At 39.3% G+C, this 18,410-nt stretch overlaps 2 protein-coding genes across 9 annotated transcripts in view; one reads left to right on the top strand and one right to left on the bottom strand.

Annotated features, from left to right (window-relative positions):
• Window positions 1-13,028, top strand: part of TRPM5 (transient receptor potential cation channel subfamily M member 5) — a 48,282-nt gene extending 35,254 nt beyond the window's left edge. Inside the window, 9 exon segments of the mRNA XM_085224296.1 lie at window positions 322-440; window positions 997-1,129; window positions 3,471-3,645; window positions 5,744-5,909; window positions 6,550-6,728; window positions 7,632-7,764; window positions 9,296-9,368; window positions 10,374-10,464; window positions 11,932-13,028. Of these exon segments, the coding sequence (XP_085080422.1) occupies window positions 322-440; window positions 997-1,129; window positions 3,471-3,645; window positions 5,744-5,909; window positions 6,550-6,728; window positions 7,632-7,764; window positions 9,296-9,368; window positions 10,374-10,464; window positions 11,932-12,032 (1,170 nt within the window). The 3' untranslated portion in view covers window positions 12,033-13,028.
• A 1,163-nt stretch (window positions 13,029-14,191) lies between these two features.
• TSSC4 (tumor suppressing subtransferable candidate 4) lies at window positions 14,192-18,085 on the bottom strand. 8 transcript variants are annotated; one of them, XM_085224297.1, is made up of 4 exons: window positions 17,892-18,085; window positions 17,595-17,701; window positions 16,718-16,790; window positions 14,192-15,771 (listed from the first exon to the last, which is right to left on the bottom strand). In XM_085224297.1, exon 4 carries the CDS (start codon window positions 15,682-15,684, stop codon window positions 14,662-14,664), a length of 1,023 nt encoding a protein of 340 aa, XP_085080423.1. In that variant the 5' UTR covers window positions 15,685-15,771; window positions 16,718-16,790; window positions 17,595-17,701; window positions 17,892-18,085; the 3' UTR covers window positions 14,192-14,661. The 8 variants fall into 8 exon arrangements, with proteins under 8 accessions (XP_085080423.1, XP_010709342.1, XP_085080426.1 ...); XM_010711040.4 differs by having other exon boundaries at window positions 17,978-18,002; XM_085224300.1 differs by lacking the exon at window positions 17,595-17,701.
• Window positions 18,086-18,410: the final 325 nt, after the last annotated feature.

Below are 18,410 nucleotides of genomic sequence, written 5' to 3' on the forward strand. Positions count from 1 at the left end.
CTGTTTAGATAGCAATATCCTGTCAACATTTATTTTCTAGATATTTGTTATATTTTTTTAACGGCCTGAATGCTGATAGACTCAAATCAGGCCTAAAAAATTCTTAGGCCCACATCACAAGATTAAAAAGTGTGTGCGCACGCATATGTATGCATGTGCGATTTAAGACAGTAAACTGAGCTTGTTTACATGCTACACTAGGAATTTTTTGATGTTTTTTTGCAGTGAAAGACAAATGTGAAACAGATATTAGGTGAAAATTTCCACTGAAATAGTGAAACTTCAAACAGATCACTGCCAACGACCGTTTCTCTTTTTCAGAGTTTCTTTACAGATGAAGACACAAATTTAATGAAAAAGTTTAAACTATACGTAGAGGATAACTGGAATAAATGTGACATGGTGACCATCTTCCTCTTCATAATTGGGGTAACCTGCAGGTATATATACACACCTGTTTCACGTGGTCAGCATTAGGGCTATGAGCACATGCTGTGACTGTCCTGTCATCTGGCATACATGTGCACAAGAAGGCAGGCTATGACATCTACTTTTATGAGTTTTGAGCTACGGTTCTGCAACAAGAGCCTCTACATTTCTATTGAACTGCAGATGTTGTTCCACAAACCACAGAAAGCTTATTGGAATATCCAAACACTTGTGCAAAGAAGCTCTGCTTTTCCTTTTTTTTTTTTTTTTTTTTTTTTTTGCAAGCCCTTTTAGTCAAAATAATCCTTTTCCTTGTTTATCCCTTAGTGTCGCCTTGAAGCCAAGCCAAGCAAATCAGTGTCCCTCTATATTGTGGTCATTTCTCACCAACGTACAGATAGTGTTACATTCTTCTGACAGCTGTAATGACCTTGACATAAGCAACCACAAGCCTGAAGCACTTGCCTTTTCCTAACTCGACAATGCCTGGAAACTGGGTGCAATATTTGAGAACAGATTTCTCAGTAGTACTTGCTGAGACCTGATATTCTTTCATTTGTTCTTCAGGATGCTCAACTCGACTTTTCAAGCTGGCCGCACAATCCTCGCCATTGATTTTATGGTGTTTACACTTAGACTTATACACATTTTTGCAATTCACAGACAACTTGGACCAAAGATCATAATTGTGGAGAGGATGGTAAGCGCAGTCTCTCTCAAATACTTCTACTTGCTAAAAAAAACTGTGGCCAAAAAAATCTTCTCCTTACAAAGGAAGTTTGTGTGTCTTTATGTTTTTAAGGTCTGTAATTTTGCATGCAATGCAAAATTTGCCTTACCTACCATGAAAATTAGAGGCAGTAAGTTTGAAACAGATCCTTCTGAAGAGCTCTCTAGTGTATTAGGTTGGCCCCAGTACACAAATCCTCGTTCTTATCTAATCGTTTACCCTTTGGTCTCTCAAGTCAGGAGTACTGAGACACTACGCTCCTGATTTGAGAGACACAGATCTTCCTCCTGCTTCATAAGCTGTGTGCATTCAGTGCAAAGACTTCAGACAGGCAGTTAAAGAAGGGCAGCTACTGACTGGTAGTTCTTTGCTTGGGGAAATGGATTACATTATTCACAAGAAGTGTGAAGAAAAATCTGTAAAAATGGATAGTTGCAAGTTTCCCCACGAGCACTGTTCTTACATGGACTTTCTAATCTACAATGTAAACATAGCACCTGTGAGCATGTGCTGGAAGATGCTGATGAAATATTTCTATTTATTTCAGCTCTCCTGTGGGAAATGAGACAGTAGGACTATGGTTACTGTGCTTAGGTATGGGGTGGTACACTGAAACAGCTTTTTATTTCAGCACGTTAATCCTCCAGGCCAATTAGCTCATGATAACTAATAGTTTATCTAATTGTAAATGCTATTACAGATTCTACAAACATTTGACTTGTGACTCACAGCAGAGCTCAGTAAAAGCCCTACAGTCTAAACAAGCCTATACATTGAGTAAACATAACTGCCAAGCTATTTGGATCTGTCTACAAATGCAATAACGGGAACTCCAGCATGACATTTGCTTTGAGTAGCAAAAGGGTAAATGGCAAATAAATATTTGTTCTTGTACATTATCTAGTTCACCACATTAGCAGAGTTTAAAGTAAGAGAACAAGGCAGATCTACAGCTTCTAACCCTTCCTGGCTGCGTACCAAGCTAAACCATGGCCCTGAACAAATATGGTGATGCATCTACTACGTTAGCATCTGAGTTCATATGAAGTCACAGATTAAGAATATACACAGAAGAAAATAAGTGGCAGCCTAGACAAAACCATAACATGGGAGCTTTCATCTTCCCCATATCCAAGCCACCACAATGCCTTACCTTTGGTAGTTCAATATTGAGCCTTGTATCAAACAAAAGAACAATGAAATTCAGTTCAGTAAACCGCATCTCCCTGAAACGTTCATCAGGTTGGCTAAAGCAAGATCATTTCTCTTAAATAGGGAAGAAAACCAAGATTGTGTTTTATTGTCTTTCTCCTTTTTACCCTCCAACTGAATTACTGAAACAAGTCTAGCAACTGTTACAATGGCAGTTTGACGGCAGAACAGTGCCAACTTAGAGAGATCACAGACTGGAAAAGAGTATTCCCAGACAAACCACTGCTTTCACTTAGTTATGATGTTGTTGCCTGTAGCACTGACAAATCTGGAATCATCCAGAAAACAAAACAGTTTGATAAAAGTTAGAGAGACATCAACTATGTCTTGCTTGCCACAGATATAGTGTTTCATAATGGGACTTATAGTTACCTCCTGAAAGTCTGAAATACCTATGCATTTGGAAAACTGTGCAATCCTGTAATCTAATTGAAATAAATCTACAGCCCGTAATGAACTCTGTCAGATTAGATGGAAAGAGGATGAAGTGTTCTTCTTCCACTAGGGAAAAATTATTGCACTTGAAATACATATTCAATTCTTTTTTTTTTAAGTAAGTGTTTTAGGATTCAATTACTGTGCTTCTGTAGAGAAGCACAATGTTTAAAAGCAGGAAGCCCTGGAAAGAATCCCTCAAATGCATTACTTAGCTACCTGATCCTTCTAATCTTCAGTGTTTGCTGTATCAATGGTTCAGAGTTTATCAATGAGCACTGTCAGCCAGGATTTGCTGCAGCAGATTTTTGTAATTCAACAGTACTGTAAGATCTCAAAAAACCTCCATTTAAAAGGCAATCATTTAAAGGAGAAAGTGTTTTAAAAATAGATGTTATGTGATTGAAAAGCAAAGTTTTAAATTATAACATGCCTTTATCTAAATGAACAAAGAAAAATGTTGCTTATTGGCCAAGAACTACATTATAACAGCAAGGTCAGGAGGGGAATTGCGTGAGAAACTGTATCAACCTCCTTTAGCCTAAACAAGCTTGCAAAGAAAAATAATTATTTGAACAGTTATCATACTGAACTACTGTTCTTTCTTCGAATATGCTGCTACAATCACCTGCCCTCCTTTTCTTCCTCCCTCTCCCTCTTTTAGATGAAAGATGTTTTCTTCTTCCTATTTTTCTTGAGTGTGTGGCTCATTGCCTATGGCGTGACAACTCAAGCTCTGCTTCACCCTGATGACAGCAGAGTGGAGTGGATATTCAGAAGGGTGCTTTACCGTCCCTACCTCCAGATATTTGGCCAGATCCCACTGGATGAAATAGACAGTAAGGAAATTTCTTTCTCCCCCAACCTTGCCATCTTTGAATGTCTACTTCCCAGTATTTGTTTTTTGTTTTTCAATAAATAATAATTTAAAAAAAGATTGTCCTGAAAACCAAAGCTTTCACATGGCCATGATATAAGTAGTGAATTTGCAAAATGAGATAATGTACAGTGTGGAATTACATTAAACATGACTGTTTGCCATATTTAGAGAAGCTATCTAAAGTATTCATGCAAAGATTTGCGGTTTTGGAGGCTGGCATACCTTCTTCTGCCTCAATCCATTTCCATTCAGCCTAATCCAGACCCACATAACCTTCATGTAAAGCAAAATAACATCTCCATACTTCTGGCAGTAGTTTAACATGACAGTTTTACAGCAATACAGTTCTGCCCATAAGGAAAAACTTGTGTTTTCGAATAAATATTCTGGTAGAGCATTTGTTTACTCTGTAGCTAAATCTGCCCAAATCAAATAAAGCTAGTAATTGCATTTGTGCAATATTTCAAACAAAACAACATAAAAACAATCACAAGACAGGCAAATATTTGGATATAAACATGAGAACAGGTAGAACACAGTATAGAGTCTGCATCTCTCCACCAGAACTGCAAAGAAAAAAGGTAACATTTGCTGATGGAAAAAAAAAAAGTTACTGGGTAATAAAAACTGAAGGTAACACCTAAAAGTTGCAAAAGGACCTAATGAGTGAAAAAACACCAAAAGAAATTCAGCATGGATAACTTAAGTTAATGTACTTGTTGACAGCTATGGCGGCATGTGAGATAACTGTACTGAAGGGTAAGATTGTGAGTTTATCTATTGTCATGGGGAAAGACATTATTAGTGGAGGAAAAAAATGGAGAACAAGAATTTAAATATAAGTACTTTAAATTTGTGGATTTAAATAATTATATAACTTCCAGAAAAGTAATTTAATAACAACAAAAAGTAAACAACCGGTTAAAACTGCTTCTGATCTGCATCCCGGTGTAGGAAGATTTGGATGAATAACATCAATATAAACAATAGAAAATAGTTACCTTTTCCTCAATAAGTAGAAAAGGATTTTCAAAAAGACAGAGGAGATGTTTTTTTGCATACATAACTAAAGGTGATCTGCTTAATTGCTTTGTGATGCTTTGAATACTAAAAATGTACACAGACTCAGAAATCAGTTGGACAAATTCATGGAGGAATCCCTCAATATCATTATTAAATACAAATAATCTGCCTGGGCACGTTGCTCAGCCACATGCTCCAGTGGAGGAGATACCCAAACGATGTCACTCCATGTTTTTCCTATATGTTAGTCTAAGAAATTGCTGCTGCCACAACTGGAGGCAGGATGAAAGGGTAGCTATACCTATAGCCTGATGCAACAGCGCTGTTTTTCCTAACCTTGACTGCAAGCTCTGACGTACAAAGCAGTAGTCTAAATTTGAGTGAGGAACACCATGCCTGCTTCTACCAAGTTCTCTTCTCTAGTATGCATACTAGCATGAGGATTGAGGAGATGCAAGGACATGGGCGCACACAACTGATGCAATGATGTGCATCATTGTGCCTTTTTACAAAACCTGCAACATGGGATATTAGTTTACGTAAAGGATTGTTCGACAGCAAGAATTACCTCAGTAGTTCAAACAGCCAGAAAGCTGTCCTGTTTGCCTTGTATATGCAGCTCCGCTTGCTAGTCAAAAACCGAGACAGTACAAAAGTTATGTATTACCACAGTGTTTGTCTTAAGCTCTAATAATCACACATATTCAGAAGAAAATTATGCTACTGTTCATATGCAGATATCAATATCATCCTTGATTTGTACCTTAACAGAAAAAGGTATAAAATATATGTAATCACTCTCATCGTGAGTTCTTAAAAGAAGGCATGCTTAAAGGTACTCAGTTTCCTTTTTTCCTTGAAAAATCTGTAAAATGCAGCACCTCAAACTTCAGAAAATTTGCAATTCCTGCCATTCTCGGTTGAAGGCAAGAGATTTTGCTCACCAAAATGCAAAGCTTTTGTCTCCAGGCTAAGAAATACAAGTGGCAAGAGAATTTGTCAAAACTACCTTATTTCTCTCTCTTCCTTTGTAGCCTCACGAGTATATCCCAGGAACTGTACATTTAATCCACTGCAAATTCTGCAGAACTCACCATCATGTCCCAACAACTATGCCAACTGGCTTGTCATACTTCTGTTGGTCATCTTCCTACTAGTCACAAACGTTCTCCTTATGAATCTCCTGATTGCTATGTTCAGGTAAGAGCAGTTTCAATAAGTATTAAGACAGAGAAGGTAAGAGCTTAACCAAATGCCCACATTTACTACACTGCTGTTGGTTAGCTATACTGAAACACACTAGTAGTTTCCCTAACTAACTATTTGGGGGTTGATAAGTTGACTTTCAGGATCATATAGTTCTTAAGTTCTCATCATCCTCACTCTAGCTACATTAAAAGCAAGAACAAAAACAGACCTTTTACAGCTAAAGATTCAATTAAATGTGTCTGGATCCCTAGCTATGCTGCAGCAAGAGTCTGCAGGTGCAGAGCAGCTGTAAACTTGGCAAATGCTGGATACTCTGCATGCTGGGGAAACACATCAAGTCAAAAGATGTTAATAATTATTCATTTGGTTGAAGAAGTAACATCATATGTTTGCCAATCTTGCTGAAGTTGAATTGCTTTTTTTTTTTTTTAAGAGATAGTTTTTCCTGATTATTTCTTTATCATTTTTTTAATACGTAAAAACCCACACAAACTTTAGCTTAAGTAAACGCTACTTACTGAACTTGCTGTTCCTTTTATTAAAGTAAACATGGGCTGCATTTGTAATAACAAGCTTTAGCTTGCTGAGATAAAACTAGTTCTGCAATTTTTTTTCTTGTTTCCAATGGCAGCTACACTTTTCAAGTTGTTCAGGGCAATGCAGACATCTTCTGGAAACTACAACGCTACAACCTGATTGTTGAATATCATGGACGGCCTGCCTTAGCACCACCATTTATCATTATTAATCACATCACTTTGGTTCTTCAAATAATCTTCAACAAAATGGAACACAAGAAACAACATCTGGGTAAGCTAGCTTAATGCTATAATGCAATAGAAAGCACAGTAATGATAGGGGAGTAGCAAAGACCTAAGTTACAGCAAGTGAAGACTTGCTCAAATGCAACAGCTGTGAGCACAAAAATAAAGGGAAGAACCTGCTTACCTTTGGATGCCCTCAGGAAGTCAGGGATGTCCAGCAAGAGAGGCCATCACCTCCACTGCCAACCTTAAAATGAGGTCTGGGAAGGGGCAGATCCTGGCTCCACCCCTTTTGGTCACTCAGGTACATTGCATACACTTGAGCTCCCTGGGTTGGCCCTGCCTTCGTACCAGGTGTTCAATCACTGCTTCAAGCTGTGATTTAGCATTTCTGCTACAGCTGTTAACACATGTCTGTCAACAGGAGACCCCGATACTCTGCAGGGATATGCTGCATAAGCAACACAGAAGAGCAAGTAAGATCTCCACAAGCCAAGAGCCATAATTTATTGTATTTAACAAAAAGTACTAGGAGAGCAGACATGAAAAATGATGACATAGTCTGTACTATAAACAATTTCCCACAGTGCATTTCTCTACGTAACATCGTTACTATGACAAAAGTGTTGACACCTAAACACACTTGATTTCTGAAGAGATAACAACTGATAGTCTGAATGAATTATATGAATCACTGAAATTGGCCTGTGCTGTTCTTTAAAAAACTCAGGATTCTTATTCAACTGCAGTAAGTCTACTGCCTTGCATCACAAGAAAATAAAAAGTGTAGAAAATACTTATTTTACACTAAACTTTCATAGCTTGTCACTCCTACAATGGCAAAGCAAGGCCTGATGTTTCTTTGCATAGCAGCCCTTCATTACTTAAACCAGTGCAGGGGAAAAGGGAGCAACATATAATTTTTAGTATCTTTTTTTTCCCCTTACAGAAAGAGACCTTCCAGTTGGCCTAGATCAAAAAATCATAACATGGGAGCTGGTGCAAAAAGAAAATTATCTAATAAAACTTGAACAAGAAAGAAAAGAAAGCAATGAAGAAAGGCTGAAGGCCACGTCTAATAAGTATGTTACTCTGACCTACATTAAGTGAACCTTGCAGGTCTTCAGATTTGCATGAGATAAAGGTTCAGGCACTTGTAAGGTTTATATGAAGAGTCTAATTGGGATTGATGATCTTCACGGAATGTTTTTCATGAACAAGCATCGCTTTGAGATGTTTTTTTGACACTGTTGAAGTATGTACAATTACAAGCCTGTAAGCTCCAGCCAAACTTGCAGTTAAGCTCAAATTCATGAAGAAATGATGGAAGAATAGTTCTGTTGTTACACTGCAGAGCATGTACTTACATCCTCTACAGGAACATAACATACATGGACACAAAGCATTGATCAAAATCCAGTGAAATTGCCATTTCCAAAACAGAAAGAGATTTAGACTTTTGAATGAGAATTTATGATCACTGGAACCCCAGCCCATAGGTACAGAAGAACTACTACTAATGGCATTATAACATATGACAACAATTTTGCACAAGAAATTCCTGGTATCAGGTCTCAAATTTCATTTAAGTAACTGGGTCTCCATTTTAATAGTTCTCTAAAATATCATCCCAATAGGAGCATCATTTAAATTGGTTTAGTATTCTGACAAATAAAAGTGCAAAATTACTATTCAGAAGTTCACTTCTTTAAATAACAATGACATAAAGAGATACATGTTTTTGGAAAGTACTCTTCTCCCTCTAACTAAACAGGCTCTTTATTCTTAATAATTTAGAAATATTATGTTGTTGAAATCAAACAATAATTGTTTGTTACACAAAAATGTGTGTAATTGCTCCTAAATAAAGGACACGATATCAGATGTAGCAGAGCCAGTAAGAGATCAGGCAAGTTCAGATGACTACCACTGTGACTGTAGTTTCTTATCTCTGCTCTTAGGTGCTAGCAAACCTGTCTGTTTATTTGAAATCTTACAAACCTTCAGAAAGCCATTCACTTAACTCTGCATTTGGGGGATTTGGGGAGCTTATGGGGAATCAGATGAGAGGAATAAGGAAGGGATGGAAGAAGAGGTAAAGCATGTAGAAGATGTGTGGACAGTTCGATCTGGAGGTATCATTTTCAAGTTCTCCACACAGTCCCTTTAGAGATTTATACACCAAATCAGTTTCTGAAGATGAAACCTTGAACAAATCAAACGGCTCATCTGCCCTGTATTAATGGAATATATATCGTGGTCTTAATTTTCATGGTAGGGTCAATTGATCTTTGAAATAGATGGGATATAATGGACTGGAAAGATACAGCTAAGCAGCCTTAACCACAAGCTGTATGATCACTATCATCTAGGCAAGTTCACAAAGAGCCCTTGAGCAGAAAGTACAGGAGATTTGTGCTGCTCTGTTCAGTAAATACTTACAGGAACCCTTCAAAAGGGCAAAACTTCTAGGGGGCTCCGAGGTGTCCCAGCAGCACAGAACTTCAAGCAGGGGGTCACAGATGTAGTGTAAGTTACTCATTTTCTGTGGTTTAGGATTTAACCAGAGGCAGTTCTTTTTCACTCAGCAGCGCATCATTTTTGTTTTCACAGGGTGGATAATTTGTCTAAATACCTCAGTGGATTGAAAGAGCAAGAAAAGAGGCTTAAAGTTATAGAATCCCAGGTAAGTCATATCAACATTATATCAACATTAGGATCTCACTGTTTCTTTCATTTTTTTGTGTGGCTTGGCCCATTTTTTATCACTGATGGTGGTCTTTGACAGTGTTTGGTATACACTCTGTAGGGATAAAAGGAATAATCTGTATAATGACTTCACTTTTCTTATTTTATCTGTAATTACAACTATATAATGAAACTTTTCTAACCTCCCATAGAAAGGGGAACATAGTTTCTTGCTCTCTTTGCTAGCGTACTTCAGAAGTATCCACTTCTTCCCCTCAGGCTGCCTCTGGATGCAAATCCTCCACACTCCTTTCCCTTTCTTCACCCAACCTTTTCTTACTTTAAAAGTGACAACATTGAAAATACCCATACTCTGTCTTATTTGACAGAGACTAATATTGGACATCAGTTTTCAAGTTTTCTTACATACAACATACAAGCTTCTCAAAGGGAAGCATTAGCACATAAATGCTCAGCAAGAATAATAGAAGGAAACCCTATCTCAAGGCAAACCCTTGGAACATAAATAAATGCTTGTTAAACATTCTGAAAACGCTGAGCATTACTGTGTGCTACATAGTAAAACTGTAATTGTTTTCTTTGTTCCCAGAATTCTCCAATACAATTTTAGCCTAGCTGAAAGTTGCTTGCCTTAATGCTCCTGTTGCAGTTTCTCCCCATTTCTTATCACTTTTATGGCTTCCTGGAAAAAGTAACACTATTCAGTAAACAAAATTGAAACTAAATACAGGTTCAACAGGAACACAATAAATGCTTTAATAAGGTTGTGCCAGAATGAGATAATGCAATATACTCACAAAATAAGGAAGACATTCAAAACTGATCTTCCTCTAAGTCAATTGAACAAAGTTGAGTACGATATTTCTGATGCTGCTTCCAGTTGCTATCTACATTGTCTTTCCTGTAAATTTAAGATTGGATGCAATAGTACAAAAAAAAAACAAAAAAAAAACTGATGCAGAAATCACTGCCTGTTCTATAGATTTGCTACTGTACAGCTGTTATCTCCTCAATGGCAGATGTTTTAACCAAAACCAACCTCTTCTGCAAGCAGACAGATCCAAACTACACATGTAAGTATTGAAAGCCATCATGGAAAACCTAATTAATACAGCCAGGCGATTTCATTCAGAAAAATGCAACAAAACCAAAAAAGATTGGAAAAGAACTACATAGGGAAGTGCAAAGGTAATGCCTACAGGTAATGGAAATACAACCAACAAATAGAATATTCACGCACCTTTTGCAAAATGTATCTAAAAGCTTGGGGGAATGGGAATGGACTATTGTTCACTGCAGGTTAGAATGACCTCATATAATTTTAAGGTTACGTAATTTCCTGAAAGGACTGTCTCTTGGGATTCTTTTTTTTTTTTCCTTTTCTTTTTTTTAAGTCAATGAGACAATCTACCAAGAAACAGAATATTGAACAATAATAACCATTTAAAAAAAAAAAAAAAAAAAAGATTCACACTTTGTTTTAATCAACTCAGTTCATCTGCCTTTGGAGCTGCAATTCTTTCTGTCATTTAGTAACTTTGTCTTATGTCCCAGAACTCCATTTTTTTTGGAGTTTAAAAGATCAGAGGCAGAAACAGACTATATCAGCCAGTACAGCATATCCAACTCAATAAATATTTTGAAATAGATAATTAAGAAAACAATCAAATATTTACTAATTACTATACATTACCAAAACAACAACAGCAAGAAGAACAAAAAAAGCATGAAGGTACAACATGGGAAACAAGCAGCTGTAAACCCAAGTAAGTCTTGACATGACAAGACCTCAAAGCACTCCTGCAGGCAAAGGTGTGTTGGATCCCATGAAATATGTCAATTTTTCTTTGTCCATTTGTACTGACGTCAGTGAAGGTGGAGGGAAAATGAGATCTGTCTGAGGTTCCTGTAGCAAACCACAGATATACCAGAAACAAATAATTTGCAATTTTCCCAGCCATGGGAGGAAACATCAACATACTTAACCAGGCATATTATTCTAATTTTAAACTTAGGCAAAGCAAAGCCAGCTTAGAAAAATATTTTCTTTCATACTACCTCAGGATGCATAGCAAGCTATAATATTCTGAAAATACTTAAAGGAATTATTAGAGAAAATTGAAGTCTATCGATAAACAAACAGATTTGATCCTAACTGCAGCTCTGTCCTACAACAGTTTGCTATAACCAGCTTCTCAAGAGTCAAACTAACCTCATATTTGACATAATTTTTGTAGAAGTTTTCAAAGCACATAAATACACTGGTTTATTATAAGCATTCCAGTAAGAAAAACTGTCCTGTAGCACGTTACCCAGACTATTTTAATACTGTGTTGCATAGAGACTTAAATAGCTGAGGAAAAAAAGAAAAAAAACCAAGAAACCTGTTTTTATCATTTACTGAACAAACATGAAGTACTACAACCTACAGTATAATTTTAGTATGGGTTATTTCCAACATTTTAAAGTTTCCTAATTACTATTATGTTACCCTTGTCCTAAAGCTTTGACGAAACACACAACTTTTACAATCCTACTAGGTTTGAGAAATGCCAACACTGAAGTGCCTTTGCCAGAAAGGGCTGAAAGAGAAGAGTGTGCAGATCCAACTGAGGCTGACGTCACCTACATCGATAATTAAATTTCATTCTCATTTCTTTGGATTGAAGCCTTTTGCCCTGCTGAATTACCATCAAAGTAAAATCCTGCTCTCAGGAAGGCACAAGACCCAAACCTTGAAGTCGTCAATGGTACCTTCATACCTTATGAGAAATAATACTAATGTTTGATTTCTTGAGCTTTCTTCCCTACCGCTCCTCCATTGGCCTTTTCTCCATTGCTCCCCTCCACAAATTGCACTAGGTCCAGGATGACCACCACCTTGTTTTCTACATAGTCTGTTCCCAAAGTTCCATACTCTAATCACATTTCATCATCGCTAATTTTCATGTTCTTTCCAAAGCAGTTTCCCTTTCAAAGGGCGATCATTTCCTCACTAAAAACCGACTCATTTCCTATGCCAAGAAAGCAAGCTTGCATTTATGAGTTGCTTTGAAAAGAATTGAAGAAAGTTTCCACAGGAAAGAAGGGGCCTGGGATACTGACTTCTTATACAATTCACACAGTTCCTAGAGTTCTTGTAACTCTCAAATGATTGCACTCACTGCTTTCTCCTTCCACTTCTGGCTCTCTTCTCTGGCTGTTCATTAATGCAGGCTCCTCACTCCTCCCCAAAAACTCAATGCGTGGTCCTCAAGTCTTCAGTGGCGTGCGGAGTTTCCAAACACAAAGCAGGTGATCCTCTCAGTCAGAACCCCCGCTTCTGCTGCTTGCTTTTTCAGTTCAATGCCAGATCATGTACCTGCTGTCACTGCTATTCTAAGAAGACATCACCCTTGCGTCTACAGCTAAGCAATTCTCTGACTTCATTGTTTTTCTCTCACAGCTCAGGAAAAAAAAAAAAAAAAAGCAAGAATATGTAGCAAAAACTTTCTTAGAAACTATGAATTTGGACTGATGGCCATTTTTTGCATTACTTTAACTGGCATGTACCTTTCTAGCACACAAATGTTAGCGGGCTTTATTATAATTTTGTATGAGATATACAAATAAAATGAGCATGACTGCTGTCCTTTAACAGGAATTTTCTTTGCATCAATATAAACAGCATCAAAAAAGGGAAGTAAGCAGTGGATTGTGATCACATAAAGTTTCAACTGAACATAATTTCCTCATTCATATTTAACACTGCTCATACACAACAAAGAGAGGTTATGAGAAAACTCTCTATTACCAGATATCTCAATACAGAGTTGGGGGAAAAAAAATCTCAGATGTGATCAAAATGCCTTTCAAAAGGAGTCTTTAATAGAAATTAATCTTATGATTTCTTCATAAATAACTGATTGACCAGCTTATTCAGCTGCATCCCTGACCGTAGTGGTGCCATTAACAATGACAGAACTTGGATCCTGTGCTAAATGCTCTTCACACTAAGCAAAGGATAAGTTGTAAAACCAGTATGATTGTACTGAGCTACATTGTTTGTTAGGAAATAAGGCGTATATTACAATCTGCAACCCGCTGTATTCTTCTCAACCACTTCCTTTCTGATATAACTATTTTTGTTGCTGATCTGATTCAGTCTATCACGTGATTCTCTGTGTATTGTAAAATCACCAAAATGTTAAAAATGTGAATTTTAGATTCTAAACCTTAAGAAGCTGAAGGAAAGTTACATGACGTTAAGCTGAGACTAACATTGCAGATTCTAGGTGTTCTAAACAGTTCTCAAATAAATGGAGTAGTCATTTGAACTCCTATATTTGCATTAATATCAGTACAGTTCAAAGGGATGCAGAAATCAAAGTACAACTGAAAGTTTATTGAATTCCAAATTAAAAAGCACCCACTTCTATAAACACCCTGATTCCCACCAAAGGTACACCAAGAAATCTGGAAGCAGTGCCATCTGGAAAGGCTAAACAAATATGCAAGCAAAAAAATCAACACATCATAGTACTAAAAGAAGTTGTTGTGTAACTGATCTACACTCAACATGAAGAGACTTGGCTGAAGTGATCTTCAGCGTGTCTTTACTAGAATGTTTTGCAAAGTTGTGTCCATCTGCAAGAAAAATGGTATTTTCTCAAACTCCTTTTTTCCATGTAACAGTAAGTAAGTTAAATATTTGAGATCACATTAAAAAATAGTTGGTTTGCCAGTTCCCACCTGGGCCCTCTCATGCTGTACTCTCAATTTCAAAGAGAACGAAAAAAGGACAGGTCAGGAGAAATCAAATCTAGTGGAAGACTTGGTTTTATTTTCATTGTTTAAACAACTCTACATGATAATCTCATCACTGTTGTTCCTGGATTCTACAAGACTTAAGAAAAGCTCTAAATTTGGGGTAATGAGGATGCCTTGCAGCATTTTAGCTAACTGTTTTTTCTGTGGTGCTCATGATGACTTGAGCTCCAGTGCAAGCCCCAGGGAGCTGCTCAAGCAAACAAAGCTCACTTTATTCTCTCCTGAGAGACTGCAACTATCCTTCGCCTGCAGAGTTCTCACTAACAAAAAGTCTTTAATGTATTTTTGGTAGCTTAATTTCTAAAAATGAAAGTGATCTGGGTGGCTAAAAAGCAAACCGTTAGTAAAACAAAATGGTATCACATGGGTCCCTGATTAAAAAAAACCAAAAATATAACAACAAAACCAAGCAAATCCCAAGAGGATACAAATTCTTGCATGTTTCTGATTTGTTCCATCACTCAAGACTCTTCCTCCTCTCCTTCGTCATCTACTTTAGGTCGGAAATTTTTCCTATTTCTCTTCTTGCTGCAATGGAATCCAACTTTTTCTGCCAATGGCTTTTCACCCACACCATGCTCACCTTCTGTATTCAGGTTCTCCACCATCAGGCATCCCTCCTCCTCTGTTGCTTTTCTACTACCACCATCTAAGTGTCCCAGCTCTACCTTATCCTCCTCCCTCAAGTCATCAGTCTTTACAGATTTTCCTTTCGGACCTGTTTTGATGTGTTTCTTATCACCCTCTCCTGCCAATATTTTCTTTTCTAGTCCATCAACACTCCTTTTTGCAGGTTTAGTGAATACAATCCTCCCAGCTCCACAGCTGGAAGGGTCCTGGTTGAAATATGGGGTATAGCTATCTTGAGCAGCTGAGCTTTGTTCCTCTCCTCTTTTCTTCAAGCCCTCTAGAAATTCCATGGCCACTGCCCTGTTAGTCTTGTCACTAGACTCTGACACTCCATCTAAGCTGTATTTGGTCCAGCGCTCTGGGTGTGCCACATAGTCAGGCACTGCTGGAGACATTCTGGGAGCCTGCACCGGTCTGGTTGGCTTTCCAAGGCTTTCTGGTACCACATTACTTGACACGGTAGTTGGAGGTAAGGGACGTTTAAATCTCCCATCAACAACATTATCTTCAGACATTGAGGGCACAGACAATTTGGCTGCCTCCTCCAAGCAATCAAAAATACTCTGGCTGCGGAGAGAGAATGTAGAACTCATGCCCCTCAGATGGAACGGCTGAACAGGAGATCTCTCGGTGTTGTCTGACGGGTCAGCAGCGTCCCCTGATCTGTAATCCCCGTCATCTACAGATGGATCCTCAGGAGATACTGTATCAACTTCTGCTTCATCTGCTAACCCTAAATCATCAGAATCAGAATCGCTGAGCGACACTGTGTCAGAGGGCTGAACTCCTTCGTAGTCTGCAGCACTGGCAGCCCCAGTGCCCAGGAAGGGTTTACCATCATCCTGGTCTCCCATCTTTGAGCTATCACTCCACTGATGTCCTTGATGTAGGCCCAGGAAAGGCTATATGTATGGTCTTCCAAATGCCGGCAACTTTAATGCCTACAATACAAAGAAGCATGAAAATTCAATTGCACAATGAGAATCACACACATGGCTATCACTCAAGGACAGGTCTGATAATTATTACTACAATATCACAGTACATTACCATGGAACGAATGCACGTTAACATTAAAGACTTCCACAAGCCTTGTATTTTTCAGTACAAGAATACAAAGTAATTATAAATAGTAATGCATACTGAATTTCATTAAAGGTACACGATGAGCATAAGTTTTTTGAGCATAACTGTTCCGCACATCTTCCAGGAACAGCAGTGATTTGCCGAAGTATACCGTGCATTTACCATACCATATAAATCCACTAAAACACATCCTAATCTTCTCCACTTTCTTTTGTCTGTTACAGTTCTTTATTGTCAACTTATATCCAGCCGCAATCACATTCTACCTATTAAAAAGGGCGCTGCTGCTGATCAAGGAATGTGGCAGAACAGCCTGTAACGTGTCAGGGCTATAGTTTTGCATTAGCTTTAAACTGACAAAGTACAAGATCCACTCCTTCCTTGGCTTTAAGCTTTTATGTTATTACTAGATTGTTGCAATCACATGATGAGCGAGCTTGAGAAATGAATTGAGAGGGATTATGAAAACTAATTGCACATGCCATGCTTTTGTGAACACACTGGAAACAAGGGGAGGGTGCAACCAATGGTCAGCAAGAACTGGCCATTTGGTCAATCAAAAGATACAGCGACCTGAGTTTCAGTACAGGCTGAAATACCCTACTTGAAGGCAGTCCTGCGGAACTTGATCACACCACCGCTTGCTGGGCAATCAAAAATAGAGTTGGCAAACATACACCTCAGTTCAGCTCTCCAAAATGTGAAGTAGGGAAAGAGTTCTCGCTTACTATTAGATTAAGTTAAACTACACAATTATAGGTTCTTCTGAAAACAGACATGGGAAGTCTGCTGGTCACTCACTTTCTCTTGAGACTGAGTCAGCTTTCCCTCCCGAGGGTCAGTTAAAGCCACCAAAGATCTCAGCACTTCCACCCTAGAAAACAAACATTTCCATGAAGATACTGGAAATGTAGTTTTAAAACGAGTTTTGAAAATAATTCTTTCTCCCTGAGTCATCCAAAGCTACAGAGCTGAGTTCTAAATCTGACACAAACTTGAGCTCACATAAAAGTCTTCAGATAATCCTGAATATTGGCAAAAGAACAGCACAAACCTACTAGGGCAGGCTCCATTACAGTTACTCAGTCTCCACATTCACACTGCCAAGCCTTATTCTGTACAGCAGAAGAGAGGCTTTTAAAAAAAAAAACGAAGCTGTAATTTACACACGCAGTAAACAATTAGTAAATGTAGTGTAGCTGTAATACTGTAGTAGTAGTTATGTACTGAAGATACTACATACCACTGGAAGAGACCCAGGATGCCACAGAGATGTCTGTAAAGGGTCATATGCATCATTGGGGACAAATCTGCATGAGGCATTAATACATGGAAAAACTTCTAAAGAACTGAACGGCCCGAATGCTGTGTTGTGTGCAGTCTGGCTGTATCTGACTAAGGGAACTGATGGTTGCTTTTGAGACGTGGCCTTTAGTGCAACTCCTACATGCAAAATAATCATCTGAAGGTCCTGTATCTTTCTGTTTAGTTTTATAACGTGAAAGAAACGAGTGCAACTCAAAAGAGACACCAAGAAGCACGGCTGAGCAGAACAGCTGTTTCAGGCTATGAATGAGGGCATCTCTTTTCTAAGAGCATTTATACAGAAAGGGAAAGAACGTTTGAACAGCGTTGATAACAAACACGCAGATGCTGACGGCACACCAGACAGACTCACACGTTTGTTACAGCAATGTGGGCACGGCACAGCGCACACAGGCCCGTGTCTTTCTGGCTGGCACGTTCTCCATCAGCCTCTCCCATTCTGGCCTCGCTCTCCTGCAGCTGTGAGGCAAACGCAGAGCTCCGTTACCCCAAAACTCGGCCGCGACTCCGTTCTCCTTGCAAAGACAGCACTACGGCACAGCCCACCGCCTCGCCCGGCACCACGGGCCCATCAATCGCACTCCTTGCCAGCCAGCTCAGGGCCCAGCTCCCTTCCCCGCCCCGAGATCTTCCTGGATCTCCTCCGTACCCCGAAGCCGCGCAGGCCCGGCGCCCGCTCACACCGCTGCCCGCCTTTCCCGCCTGTCGCTCTCCTCACGGCCGCCGCGACAGCACCTGCCCGGGGCGCGCTGGGACACCGAGTTTCCACCGAGCGCCACGGCGATGCAGCACGAGGCACCGAGACTACAATTCCCAGAAGGCAAAGCGGCGGGGACAGGAACAAGAAGCGGAAGCGCGCCCCAACTCCTCTTCCGCGTCGCCTCGCTTTGCATCCTGGGAGTTGTAGTTGCCCACGCTTTCCCCGTTGGGGGCCATTTTGAGAGCGGCGGCGCGGCGGCGCTGCGGGACTACAGCTCCCAAAACGCACCGCTGCCCTCCGCCAGCCGCTCGCCCGCCATTTTGCAGCCTGTGAAGCAGCGGGAGTGGCCCCGCCTCTCCCAAACCGTGTGGAAAAAACATGTCAGGCGTTGGTTTTTTCCTCATCGCTTGGGCTTGGCAGCAGTGAGCACTTCAGAGGAAGTGTGGAGTTTTTTTATTTGCATGTACT

Source organism: Meleagris gallopavo, chromosome 5, assembly GCF_905368555.1.
Source record: "Meleagris gallopavo chromosome 5, MGAL_WU_HG_1.1, whole genome shotgun sequence".
In the NCBI taxonomy this organism is placed as follows: Eukaryota; Metazoa; Chordata; class Aves; order Galliformes; family Phasianidae; genus Meleagris; species Meleagris gallopavo.